Source organism: Sarcophilus harrisii, chromosome X, assembly GCF_902635505.1.
Source record: "Sarcophilus harrisii chromosome X, mSarHar1.11, whole genome shotgun sequence".
In the NCBI taxonomy this organism is placed as follows: Eukaryota; Metazoa; Chordata; class Mammalia; order Dasyuromorphia; family Dasyuridae; genus Sarcophilus; species Sarcophilus harrisii.
Genome location: NC_045432.1, coordinates 35,448,581 through 35,469,443, shown reverse-complemented (window position 1 = coordinate 35,469,443; position 20,863 = coordinate 35,448,581). Strand labels below are relative to the sequence as shown.

Genomic DNA, 20,863 nt, shown 5'->3' with positions numbered 1-20,863 from the left:
CAGAAGAGGAAGTCAGGAACTCATGTATCATATCCGTGTTTCCTCAGGGCACTTGCATGTGCTTCTATTCACAATCAGATTCTGGGCTGCAGTAGAAACAGGGACACAAAGTCCATCAAAGAAGGGATCTGAATGATGATGACCTGTGGATTCATCCTGTGTTTTTTCCACCACAGCTGAGCTCAATCCCCCCTTCCCTTGGAAAAAGTGCCCCATCAGAGAAATCAGATGAGATATCTCAGGTCCCAAATATGGCCCACGCTGAGAAAGGAAATCACACTTCCATCTCCAAATTCATCTTGTTAGGATTTGAAAATCTCCATAGCTTACGCTTCCTGCTTTTTGGAATAATCTTGGCTGTCTACCTAGTGACCATGATGGGAAACGTCCTCATCATCACTGTGGTATTTTCCAGTCGTCAACTGCAGACCCCTATGTACTATTTCCTCAGCAACTTCTCCTTCCTAGAGATCTGCTACACAGCCTCAGTGGTCCCTAAAATGCTCAAGACTGTGTTGTCAGGCCATGAAACCATCTCCTTCGCTGGGTGTGTGACCCAATTTTATTTCTTTGGCTCCATGGCTGCGACAGAGTGTTTCCTTTTGGCTTCCATGTCCTATGATCGATATCTGGCCATCTGCAACCCACTCCGATACCCAGCTCTGATGACCCTCCACGTTTGCATCCAACTGGCTTTTGGTTCTTGGATAATGGGTTTCATGGCTCCCATTATCTCAGTGTCTTTAACTTTCAGGCTTCCATTCTGCACAGCCAATGAGATCAATCACTTCTTCTGTGACCTCAACCCTATCATCAAACTGGCCTGTACTGATACCCACATGGTTGAAATGACTATCTTCATTACCATGTACCTTGTGGTGGTGGGACCTTTTACATGGACAGTAATATCATACTCTCAGATTGTTCGCACCATCCTGAAGATCTCCTCCGTGGCAGGAAGGAAGAAAGCTTTCTCCACCTGCTCATCCCACCTCACAGTGGTTACTCTATATTATGGAACACTGGGTGTTGTGTATGGGAGCCCTTCATCCAACCTGTCAGCAGATATGAATAAACTTTTCTCAATGTTATATACAGTGTTCACCCCCATGCTCAACCCCATTATTTATACACTGAGGAACAAGGATGTGAAGGAAGCCTTGAGAAAACTGATCCAGTGAGCACTATACTGGGCCACCTTTGCTTGGACAAGGTGGGAAGTTTACTCTGAAAGGACAGACAGGCATTTACCTTATGAATTATGGAAATGAACTGCCACGGTAAAGTACAAAAAGCACTAGGTTTCCAAAGACTCAGAAGACCTGGCTTGACTACTTAACTAGCCACGTGATCTTAGGTCAGATACTAATGTCTTTTGGCCATAAGGATGTGTTTTCCTCCTCCCAAAATTGTAACCACTTTCACTTGTATATCAGTTTAGGATTTTCAAAGGACTTTGTGTATGTTATCTCATTTGATCTTCACAATGGTCCAAGTCAGTAGATAAAGCAAGAATCACTATTTTGCAGATGAGAGGTAAAGCATCTTCCAAAGTCACACCATGTCAGTATCTCCCAACTTTCAGTCCAGAGTTCTATCACTATTCCAGCATCCCAACTAAGAACTGGTTTCCATTTTAACAAGTGGTACAATGAAAGCTTCTATGTCCTTTCTGTGGTACAGACATGGAACTTGGACTTAGCCCATCTCTCACTTCTTCAGAGAAAAGCATGGAAATCTCTGTTAAAATGTAAACATTTGGCAAAAATAGAACTCTCTATTTCGACTTGATCCGATTAACCTTAGGAGGAGTATTGGGTACTAAGGAGGATAATATCCAGGAAAGATCTCCATTTCTGCTTCTATTTAGTCTCTTCATCCTTTAATTCAGGTTTCACATCCTTAATGATACTCTTTCTGAGGAACAACTCCAATCACATCGCTTCATTGTTCAGAGACACTCATTGCTTACAGGTAGAAATATTAAACTCCTTTGCTCAGCATACAACTGACTATATGTATTAAGAACTAGGTAAATGTCTAAAATTAAAGAAAAGTTATTAATAGTCCCATGTTGACTTGGAAGGAGGTCTCCAGTGAGGTGTCCCACTGGTCCTATGTTCTTTAACATTTGTGTCAATGACTTAAAGGAATATATACCATAATTATTAAATTTGCTAATGACATACACTTAGGAGGAAGAACAAATACACTGGATGATGGAACTGATAGGCTTGATCATTGTGCTGAATCTAATCAGATGAAATTGAATAGGTATAGGAATACATGTAAAGTCTTAAATGTGAGTTTAAGATATCAATCTCACAAGGATAGTACAAGATTGGAGGAAGTATGGTTAAATCTAAGTTTGTCTGAAAAATACCTAGAGGTTTCAGTGGACTAAAAGCTCAAGATGGATCATCAATTCAGATCATTCCTTCCTCATTTTAAAATGTGCTTTCCCCTTTGATAATACAACTTTTAGGAGACCTCATTGGTGTATGGAGCTCCCAGCAAGGAAAATCCCTCTTCCAATGCAGAGTAGAAACTTCTCTTCCATTTATGGTCTTAGAGAATTGTCTAAATTCTAGACTCTAGAACACTGAGAGGTTGTGACTCATCCAGGGTCATCCAACCAGTATGTGTGAGAGGAACCTTTACATTTTTGGTTCTAAGGAAAGAAGATTAAGGCACTAGGAGGTCAAGGTATTTGTTCTTTTTTTTTTAATAACTTTTTATTGACAGAACCCATGCCAGGGTAATTTTTTACAACATTATCCCTTGCACTCACTTCTGTTCCGATTTTTCCCCTCCCTCCCTCCACCCTCTCCCCCAGATGGCAAGCAGTCCTATACATGTTAAATAGATTACAGTAGATCTTGGATACAATATATGTGTGCAGAACTGAACAGTTCTCTTGTTGCTCAGGGAGAATTGGATTTAGAAGGTATAAATAACCTGGGAAGAACAAAAATGCAAGCAGTTTACATTCATTTCCTAGTGTTCTTTCTTTGGGTGTAGCTGCTTCTGTCCATCCTTGATCAATTGAAACTAAGTTAGATCTTGTCTTTGTTGAAGAAATCCACTTCCATCAGAATACATCCTCATACAGTATTGTTGTTGAGGTATATAATGATTTCCTGGTTCTGCTTATTTCGCTCAGCATCAGTTCATGTAAGTCTCGCCAATTCTCTCTGTATTTGTCCTGCTGGTCATTTCTTGCAGAATAATAATATTCCATAACTTTCATATACCACAATTTACTCATTCATTCTCCAATTGATGGGCATCCATTCATTTTCCAGCTTCTGGCCACTACAAACAGGGCTGCTACAAACATTTTGGCACATACAGGTCCCTTTCCCTTTTTTAGTATCTCTTTGGGTATAAAGCCCAGTAGAGACACTGCTGGATCAAAGGGTATGCACAGTTTGATAACTTTTTGGGCATAGTTCCAAATTGCTCTCCAGAATGGCTGGATGTGTTCACAATTCCACCAACAATGTATCAGTGTCCCTGTTTTCCGACATCCCCTACTACATTCTGCATTATCTTTCCCTGTCATTCTGGCCAATCTGACAGGTGTATAGTGGTATCTCAGAGTTGTCTTAATTTGCATTTCTCTGATCAAAAGTGATTTGGAACACTCTTTCATATGAGTAGTAATAGTTTCAATTTCTTCATCTGAAAATTGACTTTTCATATCTTTGACCATTTATCAGTTGGAGAATGTCTTGATTTATTATAAATTCTAGTCAATTCTCCATACATTTTGGAAATGAGTCCTTTATCAAGAACCTTTGACTGTAAAAATGTTTTCCCAGTTTTTGTTTCCCTTCTAATCTTGCCTGCATTAGTTTTGTTTGTACAAAACTTTTCAATTTGATATAATTAAAATTTTTCAATTTTGTAGTCAATAGTGATCTCTAGTTCTTCTTGGTATAAATTCCTTCCTCTTCCACAGGTCTGAAGGTAAACTATCCTATCTCTTCAATTTTATTTATGATCTCATTCTTTATGCCTAGGTCATGAACCCATTTGACCTTATCTTGGTGTGCAGTGTTAAGTGTGGGTCAATGCCTAGTTTCTGCCATACTAATTTCCAATTTTCCAAATTTTTGTCAAATAGCCATTCTTATCCCAAAAACTGGGGTCTTTGGGTTTGTCAAACACTAGATAATTAAAGTTATTGGCTGTTTGTCCTTTAGACCTAACCTATTCCATTGATCAACTAGTCTATTTCTTAGCCAATACCAGATAGTTTTAGTAACCACTGCCTTATAATATAATTTTAGATCTGGTACAATAGGCCACCTTCATTTGATTTTTGTTCATTAATTCACTTGAAAATCTTGACCTTTTGTTTTCCATATGAACTTTGTTGTTATTTTTTCTAGGTCATCAAAATAGTTTTCGGGAAGTCTGATTGGTATAGCGCTAAATAAATAGATTAGTTTAGGTAGTATTGTCATCTTTATTATATTCGCTCACCCAATCCAAGAGCATTTAATATTTTTCCAGTTAGTTAGATCAGACTTAATTTGTATGGAAAGTGTTTTGTAGTTTTGCTCATAAAGTTTCTGATTTTCCCTTGGCAGATAGATTCCTAAATATTTTATACTATCAATAGTTACTTTAAATGGGATTTCTCTTTGTAATTCTGCCTGTTGGATTTTGTTAGTGATATATAAGAATGCTGATGACTTATGTGGGTTTATTTTATAACCAGCAACTTTGCTAAAGTTGTGGATTATTTCTAATAACTTTTTAGCAGAATCTCTGGGGTTCTCTAAGTATACCATCATATCATCGGCAAAGAGTGATAATTTGGTTTCCTCATTGCCTATTCTTATTCCTTTAATATCTTTCTCAGCTCTTATTGCCAAAGCTAGCATTTCTAATACAATATTAAATAGTAACGGTGATAGTGGGCAACCTTTTTCCTCCTGGTCTTATCAGGAATGGTTCAGTTTGTCCCATACATATGATGCTTACTGCTGGTTTTAAATAGATACTACTGATTATTTAAGGAAAAGTCCATTTATTCCTATACTCTCAAGTTTTTAATAGGAATGGATGTTGGATTTTATCAAATGCTTTTTCTGCATCTATTGAGATGATCTATGGTTTTTAATTTGGTTATTAATATGAATTTATGATAGTTTTCCTAATATTGAACCAGCCCTGCATTTCCTGGTATAAATCCTACTTGATCATGGCGAATTATCCTGGGGATGATTTTCTGTAGTCTTTTGCTAATATTTTATTTAAGATTTTGCATCAATATTCATTAGGAGTTGTTCTATAGTTTTCTTTCTCTGTTTTCAACCTACCTGGTTTAGAGTATGAGTACCATGTCTGTGTCATAAAAGGAATTTGGTAGGACTCCTTCATTCTACTTTTCAAATAGTTTATAAAGCATTGGGACTAATTGTTCTTTGATTTTGGTAGAATTCACATGTAAATCCATCTGGTCCTGGGGATTTTTTAGGAGTTGATTAAACTTGTTCTATTTCTTTTCTGAAATGGGACTATTTAACAATTACTTCCTCCTCTGATAATCTAGAAGCCTATATTTTTGGAGGTAGTCATCCATTTCATTTAGGTTATCAAATTTATTGGCATAAAGTTGGGAAGTAACCCTTATTATTTCTTTAATTTCCTCTTCATTGGTGGAAAGTTCTCCTTTTCATTTTAAGACTACTAATTTGATTTTCCTCTCTCCTTTTTCTAATCAGATTTAACAAGGTTTATCAATTTTATTGGTTTTTTCATAAAACGAACTCTTAGTTTTATTTATTAGTTAAATAGTTTTTTTAGTTTCAATATTATTAATTTCTCCTTTTAATTTTAGAATTTCAAGTTTAGTAATTGATTGGGGGTTTTTAATTTGGTCTTTTTCTAGCTTTTTAAGTTGTAAGCCCAATTCATTGAGGTCAAGGTATTTGAAGGGACAGGGGAAAAGATTGTATTGAACTCATTAAGAGAGAGTTATCTAACAGGCCATACAAATAGTGACAAATATCTGCATAAAATACAGGGAATTTGACTATTCCTTAACAAACTTCTTTCTTCAGGTCCATACCTCAATTGTTAATATCTTGTTTTTTCAGTTGTGTCCAATTCTTTGTGACCTCATGTGGGTTTTCTTGGCAAAGATACTGGATTGGTTTATCATTTCCTTCTCTAGCTCATTTTACAGATGAGGAAACTGAGGCAAACCGATTTAAATGCCTTGCTCAGGGTCACACAGTTATTAAGCGTCTGAGGCCAGATTTAAGCTCAGCAGGATGAGTCTTCCTTACTCCAGACCTGTAACTCTACCCACTGCAGCTGCCCCATTTGCTAACAGACACAGAATTATCCTCTCCCTTTCCAACACTCTTACAAGGGAATCACATAGGGATAGGAACTAGACCTGTGATTTTACTTGTCTAGGAAATTCCCAGGTGAGGAAATTCCCTCTATCAATGCAGAGAGGTATCTTCTCTGCAACTTATAGTCTTAGAGAATTACCTAAATACCCATAGATTAATTAACTTCCCCATGATCACATAACTTATATGTAGGAGAGGAAAAACTTGAATCTAGGTCTTTATAACTTTGAGATCAACTGTCTATCCACCACACCAGACTGCTCTCCATGGTATCATGTACTGCCTTGAATTTTAGATTGTGTTGCGATGGAAATGAGTTGCTAAGGCAGACTGCAGGCTCCTTCCCTGGAGATTTTTAAAGAGATACCTTTCTGAATGTGACAGCTTAAACTGAATTTTTCTCTGAGACAGGAGGAGAGACTTAATGAATTAGTCTGATACATGCTAGGGATTCAAGAATGTATACTTAAATATTCCTTCTAGGCATACCTTGAATCCTATTAGAAACATGGCCAGATTGGTGAGATCTGGAAGCTCCTGCACTTACCCAGCAAAAATCTTGGAGAGTCCAGAGGTCACCTCTCTACAAATGAAATCATTGACAAACTATCTATTCTCCAAAAATCAGCCTAGCTAATTAGTTTCAAGGAGGTTCATCACCAAATTGACCCTGAAGTGCATTTCTTATTTTTTTCTCAACAGTGTTTTATTTTTCCAAATACATGTAAAAATAGTTTTCAACACTCATTTTTGTAAGACTTTGTGTTCCAAATCTTTCTCCCTCCCTTCTCCCCAAAACAGCAAACAATCTGATACAGGGTAAACATGTGCAATCTTTTGAATATATTTCCATATTTGTCATGTTGTACAAGAAAAATCAGACCAAAAGGGAAAAAAGTCACAAGAAAGAAAAAGCAAGCAAACAAAAAATGGTAAAAAAAAAAAATACTATGCTTTGATCCATGTTCAGTGTCCTTAGTTCTCTCTCTGGATTGAATGGTATTTTCCAACCCAAGTCTTTTGGAATTGTCTTGGATCACTGTACTGCTGAGAAGAGCTAAAGTCCATCATAGTTGATCCTCACATAATCTTGCTGCTGTGTACAATGTTCTCTTGGTTCTGCTCACTTCAGTTCATGGAAATATTTCCAGGCTTTTATTGAAACCATCCTGCTGACCATTTCTTATGTAACAATGATATTCCATTACATTCCTATACCACAGCTTATTCAGCCATTCTCCAACTGATGGGCATCCCCTCAGTTTCCAGTTCCCTAAGGTACATTTCTTGATCAAAGTGACTATAAAAGACTGCCTAGTACATCAGAGAGGTTTCAATGGGATGCATTATATCCAAGAAGAATCAAGGAAATAGTCCTTTGAAGAATTTCATCTCCCTCTCCTGTTACTCACTTTTTTTTATAGATAAGGAAAACAAGGCTCAGAGAGTTTAGATGACTTACCCAGAGTCACACAGATAGCATGTGACAGAGCCAGAATGAACCTCAGAGTAGAATTATAGTATCTTAGATTTTAGAGCTGGGAGGGATTTTAGAGGCCATGGAATCCAACCTCATCATTTTGCAGGTGAGGAACCTGAGGCCACAAGCAGTGAATTGACTTGCGCAAGATCATTACACAGGTAGTGACAAAAATAGTTCATGAAAATGAAGCAACTCAACCCACACCTAACATCACATACCAAGATAAAATCTAAATAGGTTCCTGATTTAGACATAGTAATATTATAAGCAAATTAGAAGAACATGGGATAGTTTACCTCTCAGATCTGTGGAGAAGAAAGGAATTTGTGTCCAAAGAAGAACTGGAACTCATAATTGAACACCAGAAAGATAATTTTGATTATATTAAATTAAAAATTTTTGTACAAACAAGACAAGATCAGAAGGGAAGCAATAAATTAGGAAATCATTTTTATATTTAAGGGTTCTGATAAAGGCCTCATTTCTAAAATATTTAGAGAATTGACTCAAATGTATAAGAATTCAAGCCATTCTCCAAATGATAAATGGTCAAAGGATATGAACAGACAATTTTCAGATGAAGAAATTAAAACTATTTCTAATCATATGAGAAGGTACTCTAAATCACTATTAATCAGAGAAATGCAAATTAAGACAACTCTGAGATACCACTATATACCTCTCAGACTAAGATGACAGGAAAAGATAATGATGGATATTGGAGGGGATGTGGAAAAACTGGTACACATACATTATTGGTGGAAGTGTGAACAGATCCAGTCATTCTGGAGAGCAATTTGAAACAATGTTCAAAAAGTTATCAAACTGTGCATACCTTTGATCCAGCAGTGTTTCTATTGGGTCTGTATCCCAAAGAGATCTTAAAGGAAGGAAAGGGACCCACATGTGCAAAAATGTTTGTGGCAGCCCTTTTTGTAGTGGCAAGAAACTGGAAACTGAGTGAATGCCTATCAGTTATGAATGAATGTTATGGAATATAAAAAAATGATAACAGGATGGTTTCAGAAAGGCCTGGAGAGGCTTACATGAACTGAAGCTAAGTGAAATGAGCAGAACCAGGAGATTATCGTACACAGCAACATCAATATTATACAACGATCAATTCTGATGATCTGTGAATCAATGATTCACAATATAACATTCTCACTCTTTTTGTTGTTGTTTGTTTGCATTTTGTTTTCTTACTCATTTACTTTCTTTTTTATCTCATTTTTCTTGTACAGCAAGAGAATTGTATAAATATGTTTATACATATTGGATTTAACATATATTTTAACATGTTTAACATATATTGGATTTCTTGCCATCTAGGGGAGGGGGTGGGGGAAGCAGGAGAAAATCTGAAACACAAAGCTATGCAAGGGTCAATGTTGTCAAATTATCCGTGCATATGTTTTGAAAATAAAAAGCTTTATTAAAAAATTGAAAAAAAAAAGAAAATGAAGTAACCCCGTGTAAGATCAAAGGAGACTTTGTTCATCTCCAAACTAGAAAGAGAATTAATACCCTCCCCACTTAAAGTTAGTAATCTCATGCTTCAGAGCAAGATATACAATGAAGAGCCATCAGTTCCAAGAGCCATCCATTCTATTCTTCATTCTTCCCAAATTTGTGGTTAGAACTAGTCATTCTAAGTTAACTTCAATTTTTCTCCTGGTAAGAGGGAGATGAGATTCTTTATTTTGGATCCTTCTCACAAACATTGGAACTGCCTGCCTAATATTTGATCATTCATCCATTTTCATTCATCAAACAAATATTTATTGAACATCTGCCATGTACAAGGGAGTCCTGCTACTGTTTGTAATTCCATCAGCTATAAAACCAACAGAAGGATGAGCCAGCCTGGGATTGGAGTCTCACAGGGACATTAGTTGGAGGCTAGTATCATTAAGAGCTACCAAGTCAGACCTAGAATCCAGTTGTTCTATACCTTGGTGCTTATGGAATTCTGTTTTAGAGTTGGAAGACTTGGGTTCAAATCCTGCCTCTGACTCTTACTCCTATGACTTAAACAAGTCACTTTCTGTCCCTAAGCCTCAGTTTCCTCCTCTGTAAAATGAGGGGGTTGAACTCCATGGCCTCTGAGTTTCCTTCCAGCTCTAGAACTAGGAATCTGGTCTCATGATCATAACTAGACTAAGTAAAATTACCACTCTGTGTCATTAAGTCATCTCTCCAAAGGAATCAGTTACACTATATGATCTTCAAGGTCCATTTATAAACAGCGAAGACATTTACTGTCACAGCCCTTTTGAGCCCAAGACATTTCCTTGTGTATCTCATCATCTGCTTCCACAAAGAATAAAACAAAAGAGAAAAATGCAAGTCTCTATAGAGTATAATTCAGTTAGAAATACGTTTCTTTGAATCTCAATAATGTTTATGAGATGTCTTAATAACTCCTGTCTCTATGTATCAGTAATGCTTAAGACTCAGTAATAATGGCAATCATAAAGTCACAGATTTATATCTGGAAGGGATCGAGGAGGTCGTCGGGTCCTACTTACTTATTTAACAAATAAGGAAACTGAGACTGAGAGAGGGGAAAAAATTTGCCCAAAGTCCCATCAATAGTAATTGTTTTCTAAACTGTACCTTCTGATTTTAAATCCAGAGTGCATTCTCTGGACCTATACGGCTGTTGTCTGGACCACAATAACATCTGTCTCTTGATCTCAATAATGCCTATCTCTGGGTCTTAATCTTTCTGTCTCTGGCTCTTAATAATTTCTGTCTCCTAGTCTCAGCAGCACCTGTCTCTAGGTCTTGATAATGCCATTTTTAGGTCTCAATAATATCTGTCTCCTGGTCTCAATAAGTCTTGTCCCCGGGTCTCAATAAGTCTTGTCTCTAGTTCTTGAGATATAACAGATAAAAATATCAACTAATTCTCCTTCCAGGGAGACATTTCATGCATTAATGTGTAATCATCAAAAACATCAGCCGTATAAAATACAACAAGGGTTCTGAAAAGAAAAAAAGAAAGTAAACTTCTTCCTAAGCTGGCATCTTGCTTAAATGCCCAGAACATCATGAAGAATGAGCATAGCTTTTAACTGAAGTAGGTCTAAAGCTGAAGAGGAGTTGTACCTCCCGAGTGATCTAGGCATTGGTTAGCTCCTGCTCCCTACTTCATCCTTCTCCAATACTGTGCTAATAGAGATCTATTAGGAGAGGAGGCAGTTGCCTATAGTGGTATGATTTTAGAAGAACCAGAAAACCATTTGCTAGTGAGTGCCACAATTTCCACCATCAAGACAGTGGAAGAACACAGAGATGGCAGCAGTGGGGGGTGGGAACCACATGACCTTAAATCTGGAGGAGCAGTAAGGAACTAAAGTCACCATGTGAAGAGGCAAAATCTAGACTTTAACCTGTACTACTACTGAGTTATTCAGATGGTATAGGGCCAAGGGGAAGGGAGTATCTTCTCTATCAATCCCAAGTTCATTTCAGTGTACAATTAATAAAGCACTCAATGCCAATACCCAGGTCCAGGAATCAACCTGTGATTCTTGTTGAGCAAAGCAGTCTTGCAAAATTTGACCTTTTCCAAGCTTATTCATGGCAGATCATCAATCATCCTCTGCAACAGCATTAATCACCAAGAGACATTCTAAGTCAAATACCTTTAGCTTGGAAATTTTGTTCTTCCTTTAATTGTTAAGTATTTCACAGAGATCCTGTTAGAAAACAAGGACACAAGGCATGATACCATCCTTCAATGACATCTTCTTCATGAGATCAAAAGAGGACCAAATTATAGAAAAGTCCTGTTTCATTGTGCTACTTGTAATAAAACTTTAGTGCAGCATTTGGGTAAATGGCATGCATCAAGACGGGTCGCAGTGGTTTATTGATCTTCATAGCCAAGCATGAGCAGATCTACAGCCATTTGGTCTGGACACTTCTCTGGTTTCCCCTGCCCTAAGGGACAGCATGCATACTTGATGATCTGAATAAGGAATGGAATATATGCTCCTGTCAAAGGCACAAAGATGGGAGAATGGGGACCTAGGTTTACCTAAGCTATATAGACAAAGGGCACTGTCATGCCATTGACAGAGTGACAGGGTAAGGAAATATGGACCAATAAGAAGGGGAAAGTCTCTAAAAATTAACCAGGAAGTTCTACTAAGTATGAGGAAGGTGAAATTAGAACTGTAACACATCATCAGGATTGCAGGGAAGCTTCAGTGGGCAACTAGAACTGGAACTAGAACTATGTTTAAGGTAAGATAGAACATACCTTAAACATACCAGCATTGTATGGTATTAATGTATGTATTAAACATACCAGCCTAGCCTGAAGAAATAGGCCCATTAATTCCTCTGAGTACTATGTGGGAAAAGAGCTTCCTGTATCTATGCAGGATCTTTATCCTCCCCCAAAGAAAATTAGCTGAATCCATACTGCACCTCCTCCCCCAAACAAAGCATGGCTTTCATACTGTCTGGAGGCCTCCCCAATTCCAGCAATCATTGCTGGACTGAGCCATTTCCTTGTCTGCTGGAAGAAGATGTCCTGGGATTTGGATCTTGCAAGTGTGAGGATATTAATGATAGGTGATGAGCGATCACCTCAAAGGTCAGGAAAACCCGATTTCAAATCTAGGCTCTGACACTAGCTGTGCAACTTTGCACAAGTCACTTTACCTTTGCCTGCTTCAGTTTTCTCAGCTATAAAATGGGAATGATGATTCTTTTTCTGAGGGCTGTCATGAGGGTCAAATGAGATAATATTTGCAAAATGCTTAGCACAGCCTGCCACTGTGTTTACTTTTTTCCCTCCCCTCTTCTTTAAACAAAAAGTTTTATGGAAGCTTATTTTCAAAAATTTCTAATTTCCAATAACCTTTCCACCACAGAGCCTTTATAACCAAGAAGCACAGTTAGGCAAAGCAACCCAGCACGCTGACCGTGTCTGTCAATGTATCCTCCGTTCTCCATGAGTAGTTCACTACTTCTCTATGGAGATCAGAGGCGTATGTTTCATTATCAGTCTTCCACAGTCAAGACTAGTCAATACCTGGCTGAGGGTCATGAGGACACTTTTGGGGATGCTAAGCACTGATTGACTTCATGGTTTTTCCTAGGACAATACAGTGAGCCACATTTCCTACCTTTGTACTTGATTTTTTGAGATTGAAGCTGGTCTTTGGAAAAACAAAGTTCACTGTCTCTAAACAGCTATGCTAGAGTATACTCTACAGTACAGATGCTGATAGAAGAGCTGGCCCATGTAACCTATACTCCCTAGTGAAACAGAACTAGATGAAAATCTAACTGGAAAATAGTTGGCAAAAATAAATAAAAATACAATAGAACATAGATAACGTTAATATGCAGTTTCTAAATTAATATGTGGACCAGGGGTCCTTATTTTTGGTGACCTTTCTTCCCACCACTGCAAGGCATTTTAAGTCTTTCACAAGAGTAAAGATGTCAACCTCCAACAGAAAAGGGGTTGATAAACCTACAAAAGGATCCCTGCCCTGCTTATTGACTTAGAAAATCCCATATTAACAATATCTATGTCCTGCTATTTTTTTATTTTGTTTAATATTTCCCAAATATATTTTAATTTGGTTGGACTGCACTTGGGAGTGTTATGGGTCACATCTAGTCTGGAAGAGGCTCATTGATACCTCTGTCTTGCAGAATAGAATGGTGAACAAAAAAAGATGGCCTTTTGGTTCTCACAGGAGTCAGGACATCCCACAGCTACTTCTCAAGCCATGCATTTATAATGTACGCCAACAGATTTTTATGGGCCATCGTTTGGAAATTTAGGAATCATGTCACTCGAAATGCACATCTGGATTTTTTCACTCAGTGCTTCAGATCATGTGCTTGGTAAGGAGCCTTCTCTGGCATTTTAAGTCTTCCACAATCTGCCTCTCATATCATACCTTACTGGTCTTAGCTTCCTCCTTTTGATGTGCTTTCTGTCCGAGTCAAACTAGACTGCCAGCACTTTCTTGTGTACAATATTCCATTGTCCACTTCTCTGCTTCACTCAGGTTGACCCTGTGATCAAAATTCCCTCTCTGCTTCTCCTCTCCTCTCAGAATTCTTAGCCCCTTCAAGATAAACCCAGATACTGCTTCCTATAGGAGTCATTTCCTGACTCAATCATAACAAAGTTTTGTGTTTCTTTGCATCTTTATCTCTCATAGAATGGAAGGTCCTTGAAGACAGGAACTATTTTGATTTATCATTCAATCCCCAGTACCTAATATAAGTGCCTTATATATAGTAGCTCCTCAATAAATGTTTGTTGAAATAATTAAATATCCTTTTAGATTACAGCTTTGAGTACTGTTGATGTAATTACCCCTTGAGAAGGCAATAAAGTGGGTTATCAGTCATTTGTACTTTAGTATAAAATAAGGGTTTGAGAGCAGGTTTATATGGGATGGGAGATTGGGATGAGAGAACTATTAAGAGTGGGAAAAGACACACAAAACAGAATCCTGAGACATTTTACATGGCAGGAACAGGAATATAACACTGAATAGAGGTTCTAGTCAATTTCAACGATGGCTAGCTTTCTAGACTCTCTCTGAAGGATGATATAGCATTTCCTCTCTTCCTACTAAGATGAGATGTTTGTAGAACGTGATGGCAAAGGAGCAAGGAAATAGTAGAAGGTCATAGAAAAGAGCAGCAGAGCTTGAGCAAGAGCCAATTCTTGCTCTGCTACTGTGTAATCTTGGGCAAGTCACATTCCCTCTCTGGGCCTCAGTTTCTGTTGTAAAATGAGGGAGGGGTAAAGCAAGTTATCTCTAAGGTCTCTTCTGACTCTGACATTTTGTGGTTCCATGATTATAGGTGTGTTTGTTTGTACCAGGAGAGAGCCAAGAATTTTTGCCCGTGCAAGGTCATATGCAGTCATCACATTTAATCAGGAAAGGTAATATAGCCATTGCTGGCACTAATCTTTAATACCAACCCCTTTATAATATCAGAGATTTAGAAAAAGAGAGGAAGAGGAAGAGTCAAATGGGACTTTCACAGCAGGAAAAGAGGCAATTTCAAGTCATTAGGGATGTTTCTCCATTTTAAGCGTGAATCCTTGTGCTCCGCTGGGACTCCTCTCCTCAAAGACAGGAAACTTGTAAGGCATATATTATCTGGATTCCCTTGGGAATCTGGTTGCCAGTGGTTCCCATACATGTAATATCTGTAGAGAACTTAGCAGCAAAAAAACAAGTGTAGAAGCACCCCCTCCCACTTTTCACATATTTAAGCTGGGATTTCTAAGCCCATTAGAATCAGCTTCTTCCTAGAAGCAGCTAAGTGGTTTCAATGCACAAGACACTAGGCCTGGGGTCAGGAAGACTTGAATTCAAATCCCCATACCTCTTACTAGCTATGTGACCCTGGAAAAATGGCTTAATCTCAATCTGCCTCAGTTTCCATATTTGTGAAATGGGAATAATAGTATCTGCCTCCCAGAATTGTTGAGAGGATCAAATGATATGATACTTGTAAATGAATCAGAAACTTAAAAGCACTAAATAAATTTTTCTTATTGTGGTTATTATCATTCCTTTAGGGTATCTGTGCCATAAGTAAAGCAATAAGAGCTTTTGCCCCAATAATAATGGTTCAATGTGAGCCATCACTCTTTTTTCCTCATTTCCCTTAGTGAAATTTCTGAGGTGCTATCCACGGTTAGGATGCAGTGTTAGCTGGAAATAGAGGTCATTCTATGTTTGGGATTGGGGGAAGTGCTCAGGCCACGGCCAGGGATCAGAACCAGACAACACCTAGGTGAAGGCTGAACCTTTGACCATTGCTGACTGGCACCAAGTTCAACCCTCCCGAGTCATTTGGCTCTGTCCCTCAAGCAGTGAAGCTTCCCTCACATCTCCTACAAGCAAGTTTGGTTTGAGAAGAAAAGAAAAATATATAGGAATCCTATATATTGAGACTGGCAAGAATGTTTTTCCCTTTTGTGAATCATGGAAGGTTGGTCAACTTGAAGAAGTAGCAGGAAGACGTGATTATCTCCCTAAGAAAAACATGGCTTGTACCTATTGAGAGAATGAAAGCCAGAATGAAGGCCATCTTCTGGATTTAGAGAATGTGTCTACATTTCACCAAGGATGAATAATTCAGTCTCAGCATGTAGAGATCTACAACACACTGTTGCTTGTGTCAGCCACTGCTTCGTGTTGGGCCTAAAAGAAGGAATTAGACCTTTTGGCGAGAGATCTTGAGGTAGCCAGGCTAAGAACAGACCAGAGAGTCACAAAGATAAAAACAGACTAAGATCCCAAGAATTGGGGGGAAGACCTGAACATGTACACTGCTCCCTTCCTGGAAGCCACTAACGGCAGTAAAAGGTAGTGATGACTTGAACCATATGGTCCTGGCCTCCCATATAACTGGAGGATTTTTTGGACAATGTGAGGTTCCTAGAAAGTTCAGGGATGCAGGCAGTCTTGTTTTCCAAGAAAGAGAGTAGAGTTCATAGGCGGTATCAGTCTGTTGAAAAGATGATTTGGAATGTAAGTCCCAGAACTAGGTTGCTCTCTGGCAACAAGTTCATTTGCTTTCCATGGATAGCCCAAATCCTTACAATAGTACCATAAGACTGAGAAATTGGAAGGGTATCTGGGATGGAGAGGAGACTCACCAGTATATGTGCGTGGAATTGTCTTTCTAGTATCTTTCATTTCCCTCAGTGAGATTTCTGCAGGGCAGAAGGGAGGGAGTTGTTCCCAAAGAGCAGGACACAGGGGTGGCAGTTAATAGGAGAAAGACAAATGCCAAAGGATAGAAGCAAAAAGGGGCAATCAGAATACAAGGCCAGGCCCTGTGATTTCAGAACTAGCAATATTTCCATTATTTATACTGGTTTCCCTAGTTGGGAGCACCCATATAGCCCCCCTACAGTTATACTTAATATACTACGAATTAATGTATTACTTTAATTAATTAATGTACTTAATACAACCAGTAAAACTGGTTGGTATTTATGCTGATTCAGAGTTCTGGCTGGCAATCTCGAAAGACAAAGTAATATGGTAATAGGATATTGTCACTTGTAGCCTTTTTTCTCCTAGTTGGAAGGCAGCTATCATCCCTAGGGACAGCATCACTACTGCTTGTCTTTAGATCCACAGCTATTGAAAGGCAGCAGGACATAATGGAGAGAGGGACTGGCCTTAGAATCAGGAAAACCTGGGTTCAAGTCCTATTCCTGTCTGTGTGACCATGGGCAAACATTTACTCTCTTTAGTAATGACTCTAAGACTTTTTTCCAAATGACTTGATAATCTAAATCAACAAAGGGATTTTCCACACTGGAAGTTCCATATGAAGATTAAATGACTGGTCCTGATTTCCCTCCCCTCCTCCAATAAACACACAGCCATCCAATTTTTGTCCTTCCAAAAACATCATGTTCTTTTATCAAGGGTTCTTAATCTGGCATCTGTGAACTTTTTTTTAAAATTGATAACTATATTTCAGTGTAATTGAATTTCAATATAATTGGTCTTCTTTTTAATCCTATATATTTTATTCATTTCATATGATTCTGAGCAGGGGTTCGTGGGCTTCAGCAGACTGCCAAAGGAAGCTAAGGTACACATAAAAGAGTTAAGAGCACTTACTTAAAGCAAATTTGATTGATGAAAAATTGGTTTTACATAAGAGATAAATTAAGGAGGGATTCTTTATTTCTTAAAAAAGAAATCTTTTACTTTCAAAAATTCACAGTATGACTCCTTTAAATAGGCAGCTTCTCTAGGGCATTGAAGCTAACATTTGATTTACTCCATTTTCATCTGCCCACGCCTTTTTTTTTTAAAGAAACATAGTATTTCATACAGCAAAGACTCCAAAGCAATCAGAACTTCTCTTCCATGGCCTAGACCCCAATCCTAATCTTGACTATGTACCAAGCTTCACCCTTGTCCACAGGTTAGAGACTTACCTTCTACCAGGAGATAACCCTCACACACCCCAGCCCAACCCTCTGTGTTACATGAGTCTCTGGTTGATTTGAGTTGAATATGAACTTTGAAGCCTTTCCAATTTACAAATGTGGGCCACCAGAGAACCTGGGGTAAGAATCTGAATGGCTCAATGGAAATGCATCGTGACTATTCAAAGTCTACTGGAAGAAATCACTTTTTACTGAATTAAGAGAGTATTTTCACTTGTTAATTAATTAATGTGCATGAGTTGTTTTATCTGATTGTTATTGATTTCATTTGCTCCTATGTGACCATCACTTCTGCATTTGCTTTCCCCCTCTCCTACCCAGGCAGTCATCCCTTGGAACAAAGCAAGCCTGACCAACAAATCAGCCATATTTCAATATGTTCAACCTAAAACACATTTGTTAGGTCAACTTCAGAAGAATTATAGGATGCGAGAACTGGAAAGAATCTTAAAGATCATTGACTTCAACCTCTTTCTTTTACATAGGAGGAAACAGAGGCTAAGAGGAAGGGAAAGGACTTACCTAAGATCACACAGCTAGTAAGTAGCTTAAAGAAATTTGAGTGATAATTTTCTTAAACTGAAAATATATAGCCAAGACAAATAGCAATGACTTTAAATTTTTCTTTTCCATTTTCTGCTCTTGGTGATTATTTATACCACAATTTTCCTCATCATGTTTCCATGCTAGAGTCATATCAACATATTATCTCTGTGATCAATAAACACTGTTTATTGATCCAGACAGATCCATTAGCTCCTCTCAAAGGTGTTATTATCATCTCCATTTTATAATTGAGGAAACTGAGGCAGACAGAGGTTAAGTAACTTGCCTAGAGTCACACGGCTAGTAAAAGTCTGAGGTCATATTTGAAGTCAGTTCTTCCTAAGTCTAGGACCAACACTCCAACATACCACTAAGCTGCATACTTCTTAGATGGAAACAGAACCCAGGTCAATGGATCAAGGTCACAAGGTTTTCTTACTCTACCATGCTAACATTCCTAATCCAACTTGATTTACCATCACCACCAAGCACACCTAGAGTGATGAAAAGACTGCATTGGATTGGCAGTCAGAGACCATGAGTTCAAATCTCTGGCTCTGCTAATTGCTACATGTCTCACCTTGGCCAAGCTTCTTCCCTTCTCACCTTATAGAACTCTTCCCATGTCTTCCCAGTAATCCTCTCAGTGGGGCCCATTCAACATACCGGGGCCTTCCTTTAGCTCTCTTAACATTACATGACACCCATAGGTTACCCTTGTTCTCCCCACCTGGCAGGTCATACATTTTATGATATCTTTCCCATTGTTTATTCTGGGCTATTCTTCACTGGTAAGATGTTGCAGCACACTCATGCCCACCAGATGTCTCTTCATTGACCTTTGTGTGGCCTACAACTTTAATTTTTAGAGACTTCATACAGTGTCACTAGAAGTATATTAGTGTTAATAAAAGATGGGCTTTTGCTTCAAGGAGAATCTTGGGGTCACTAATTGCATACATCTCCAAGTTCTACTCAAACCACTCTTCTCTTCCTACTTAATTCTTGGTTCAGTTCATCTGCACTGCCAATCCAAGATATATTTGTTGATAGACTAATTCTATTGGCTATCCATCCTACTGCTTTTTCTATCTAATGGACAGTAACCATTTTTAATCTAATTGGTTTTACCCAAGAAGCTAAAATGCATTAGGTTTGCTGATACAAAGACTATAGTAAAGTGAAACTCTTTGAAGTCATTATGGCTCTTGGAAGCTTTGCATTGTTGTTTGGTGCTCCCCATAATTTCCATCTCCTGACTCTTCTTTAAAAAAAGCATTCATGATACATAGATATGAGCTTTCTATGTAAATTCAAATGTTTGGCCTCTTTAATTTCTAACTTCTAATATGTGTTTTCCTTAATATTTTTATTCCATAGTCACTTGAGCACAAAGTTGGTACTCAATAAATATCTGTGAGATGGATAAATGGTGTTCATCTTGTCTTCGTGGAAAGCATATAAGCTCTTTGAAAGCAAGGATTATATCTTATTTTTGAATAAAATTTGAATAAAATTCCCTCAAAGAAAACATAATAAAGACCTCTGAAAATGCAAAAAAAAATTGTTACCCATCTCCTCTATTTGGTTCACTTTAGAGAACTAAATCTGTTGATTCCACTTCTGTGAAACCTCTGGATTCTAGCTGGTTATCTGTGGTTCAAGTTCTCATCACATTTCTCCTCTTTTCCCTTCGTCTTTTAATGATTTTCAAGTTCTGAGGAAATAATTAATGGCTATATAGAAGGAACAAAAAAAAAGGAATGGGACAGGCTTGTGGGGATGGGGGGGGCAGAACAATTTGGGAAATGCTTGCTTCCCATTTGCCTACTCTCAGGCACAGTGAGGATAGCACAATGGAAAAGGACACTGGAAACTCTACCCAGTTGCTTCCTCACTCTCCCTCTAGACCACCTAAAAAAGCTCCCTGATGTACAGAGTCTAATTGTCTATAATCTAATTTTAACATCTTGTAATTACCCTCAATTGTGAAATGGAAACCAAGGAATATGTTTCTTATGATTAATATACTATTACAGAGCACAAGTGTAATTATATCTCACTCTCAAGGGTTATGCTTGCCATTCAGTGGGAACAGGGGGTGAGTTCATTGGCTAGCTACGTGTCAGTTATGACCTGGCCTTTGCTATGAAAAACCTGGGTGTGATTTGGGGGCATTCTCTCATAACATTTTTTCTGACTTGTTCCCTCACACAATGAAATCCAAAAAATATTATTATTTGGCTTGTGTCTCTCACAAAGTACCTCTGGCTCATATGCCCACACAAAGAAACCCTAAAAACATCAGTGTCTAGGTCATTTTGCTCTGCCCAAAAGGGCCCTCAACTCCCCTGCAAGCACATAGGCAAACACTAGATTATATAGAGAACACATTTTCTCTAACCCAACAAAAACACAGAATGAGCTACTCAATTCTTAGGAAAACTATTCTGCTCTTTACTGGGGACA

General features: G+C 38.1%; 1 protein-coding gene across 1 annotated transcript; it reads left to right on the top strand.

Moving 5' to 3' along the window:
- The first annotated feature begins 251 nt into the window (after nt 1–251).
- LOC100924169 (olfactory receptor 10A7-like) lies at nt 252–1,181 on the top strand. Its single transcript, XM_003774798.1, has one exon. It carries the CDS (start codon nt 252–254, stop codon nt 1,179–1,181), a length of 930 nt encoding a protein of 309 aa, XP_003774846.1.
- The last annotated feature ends 19,682 nt before the right edge of the window (nt 1,182–20,863 follow it).

Excerpts from the sequence above, each read along its gene's own strand:
- LOC100924169 (XM_003774798.1), top strand. The coding sequence starts at position 252 with ATGGCCCACGCTGAGAAAGGAAATCACACTTCCATCTCCAAATTCATC.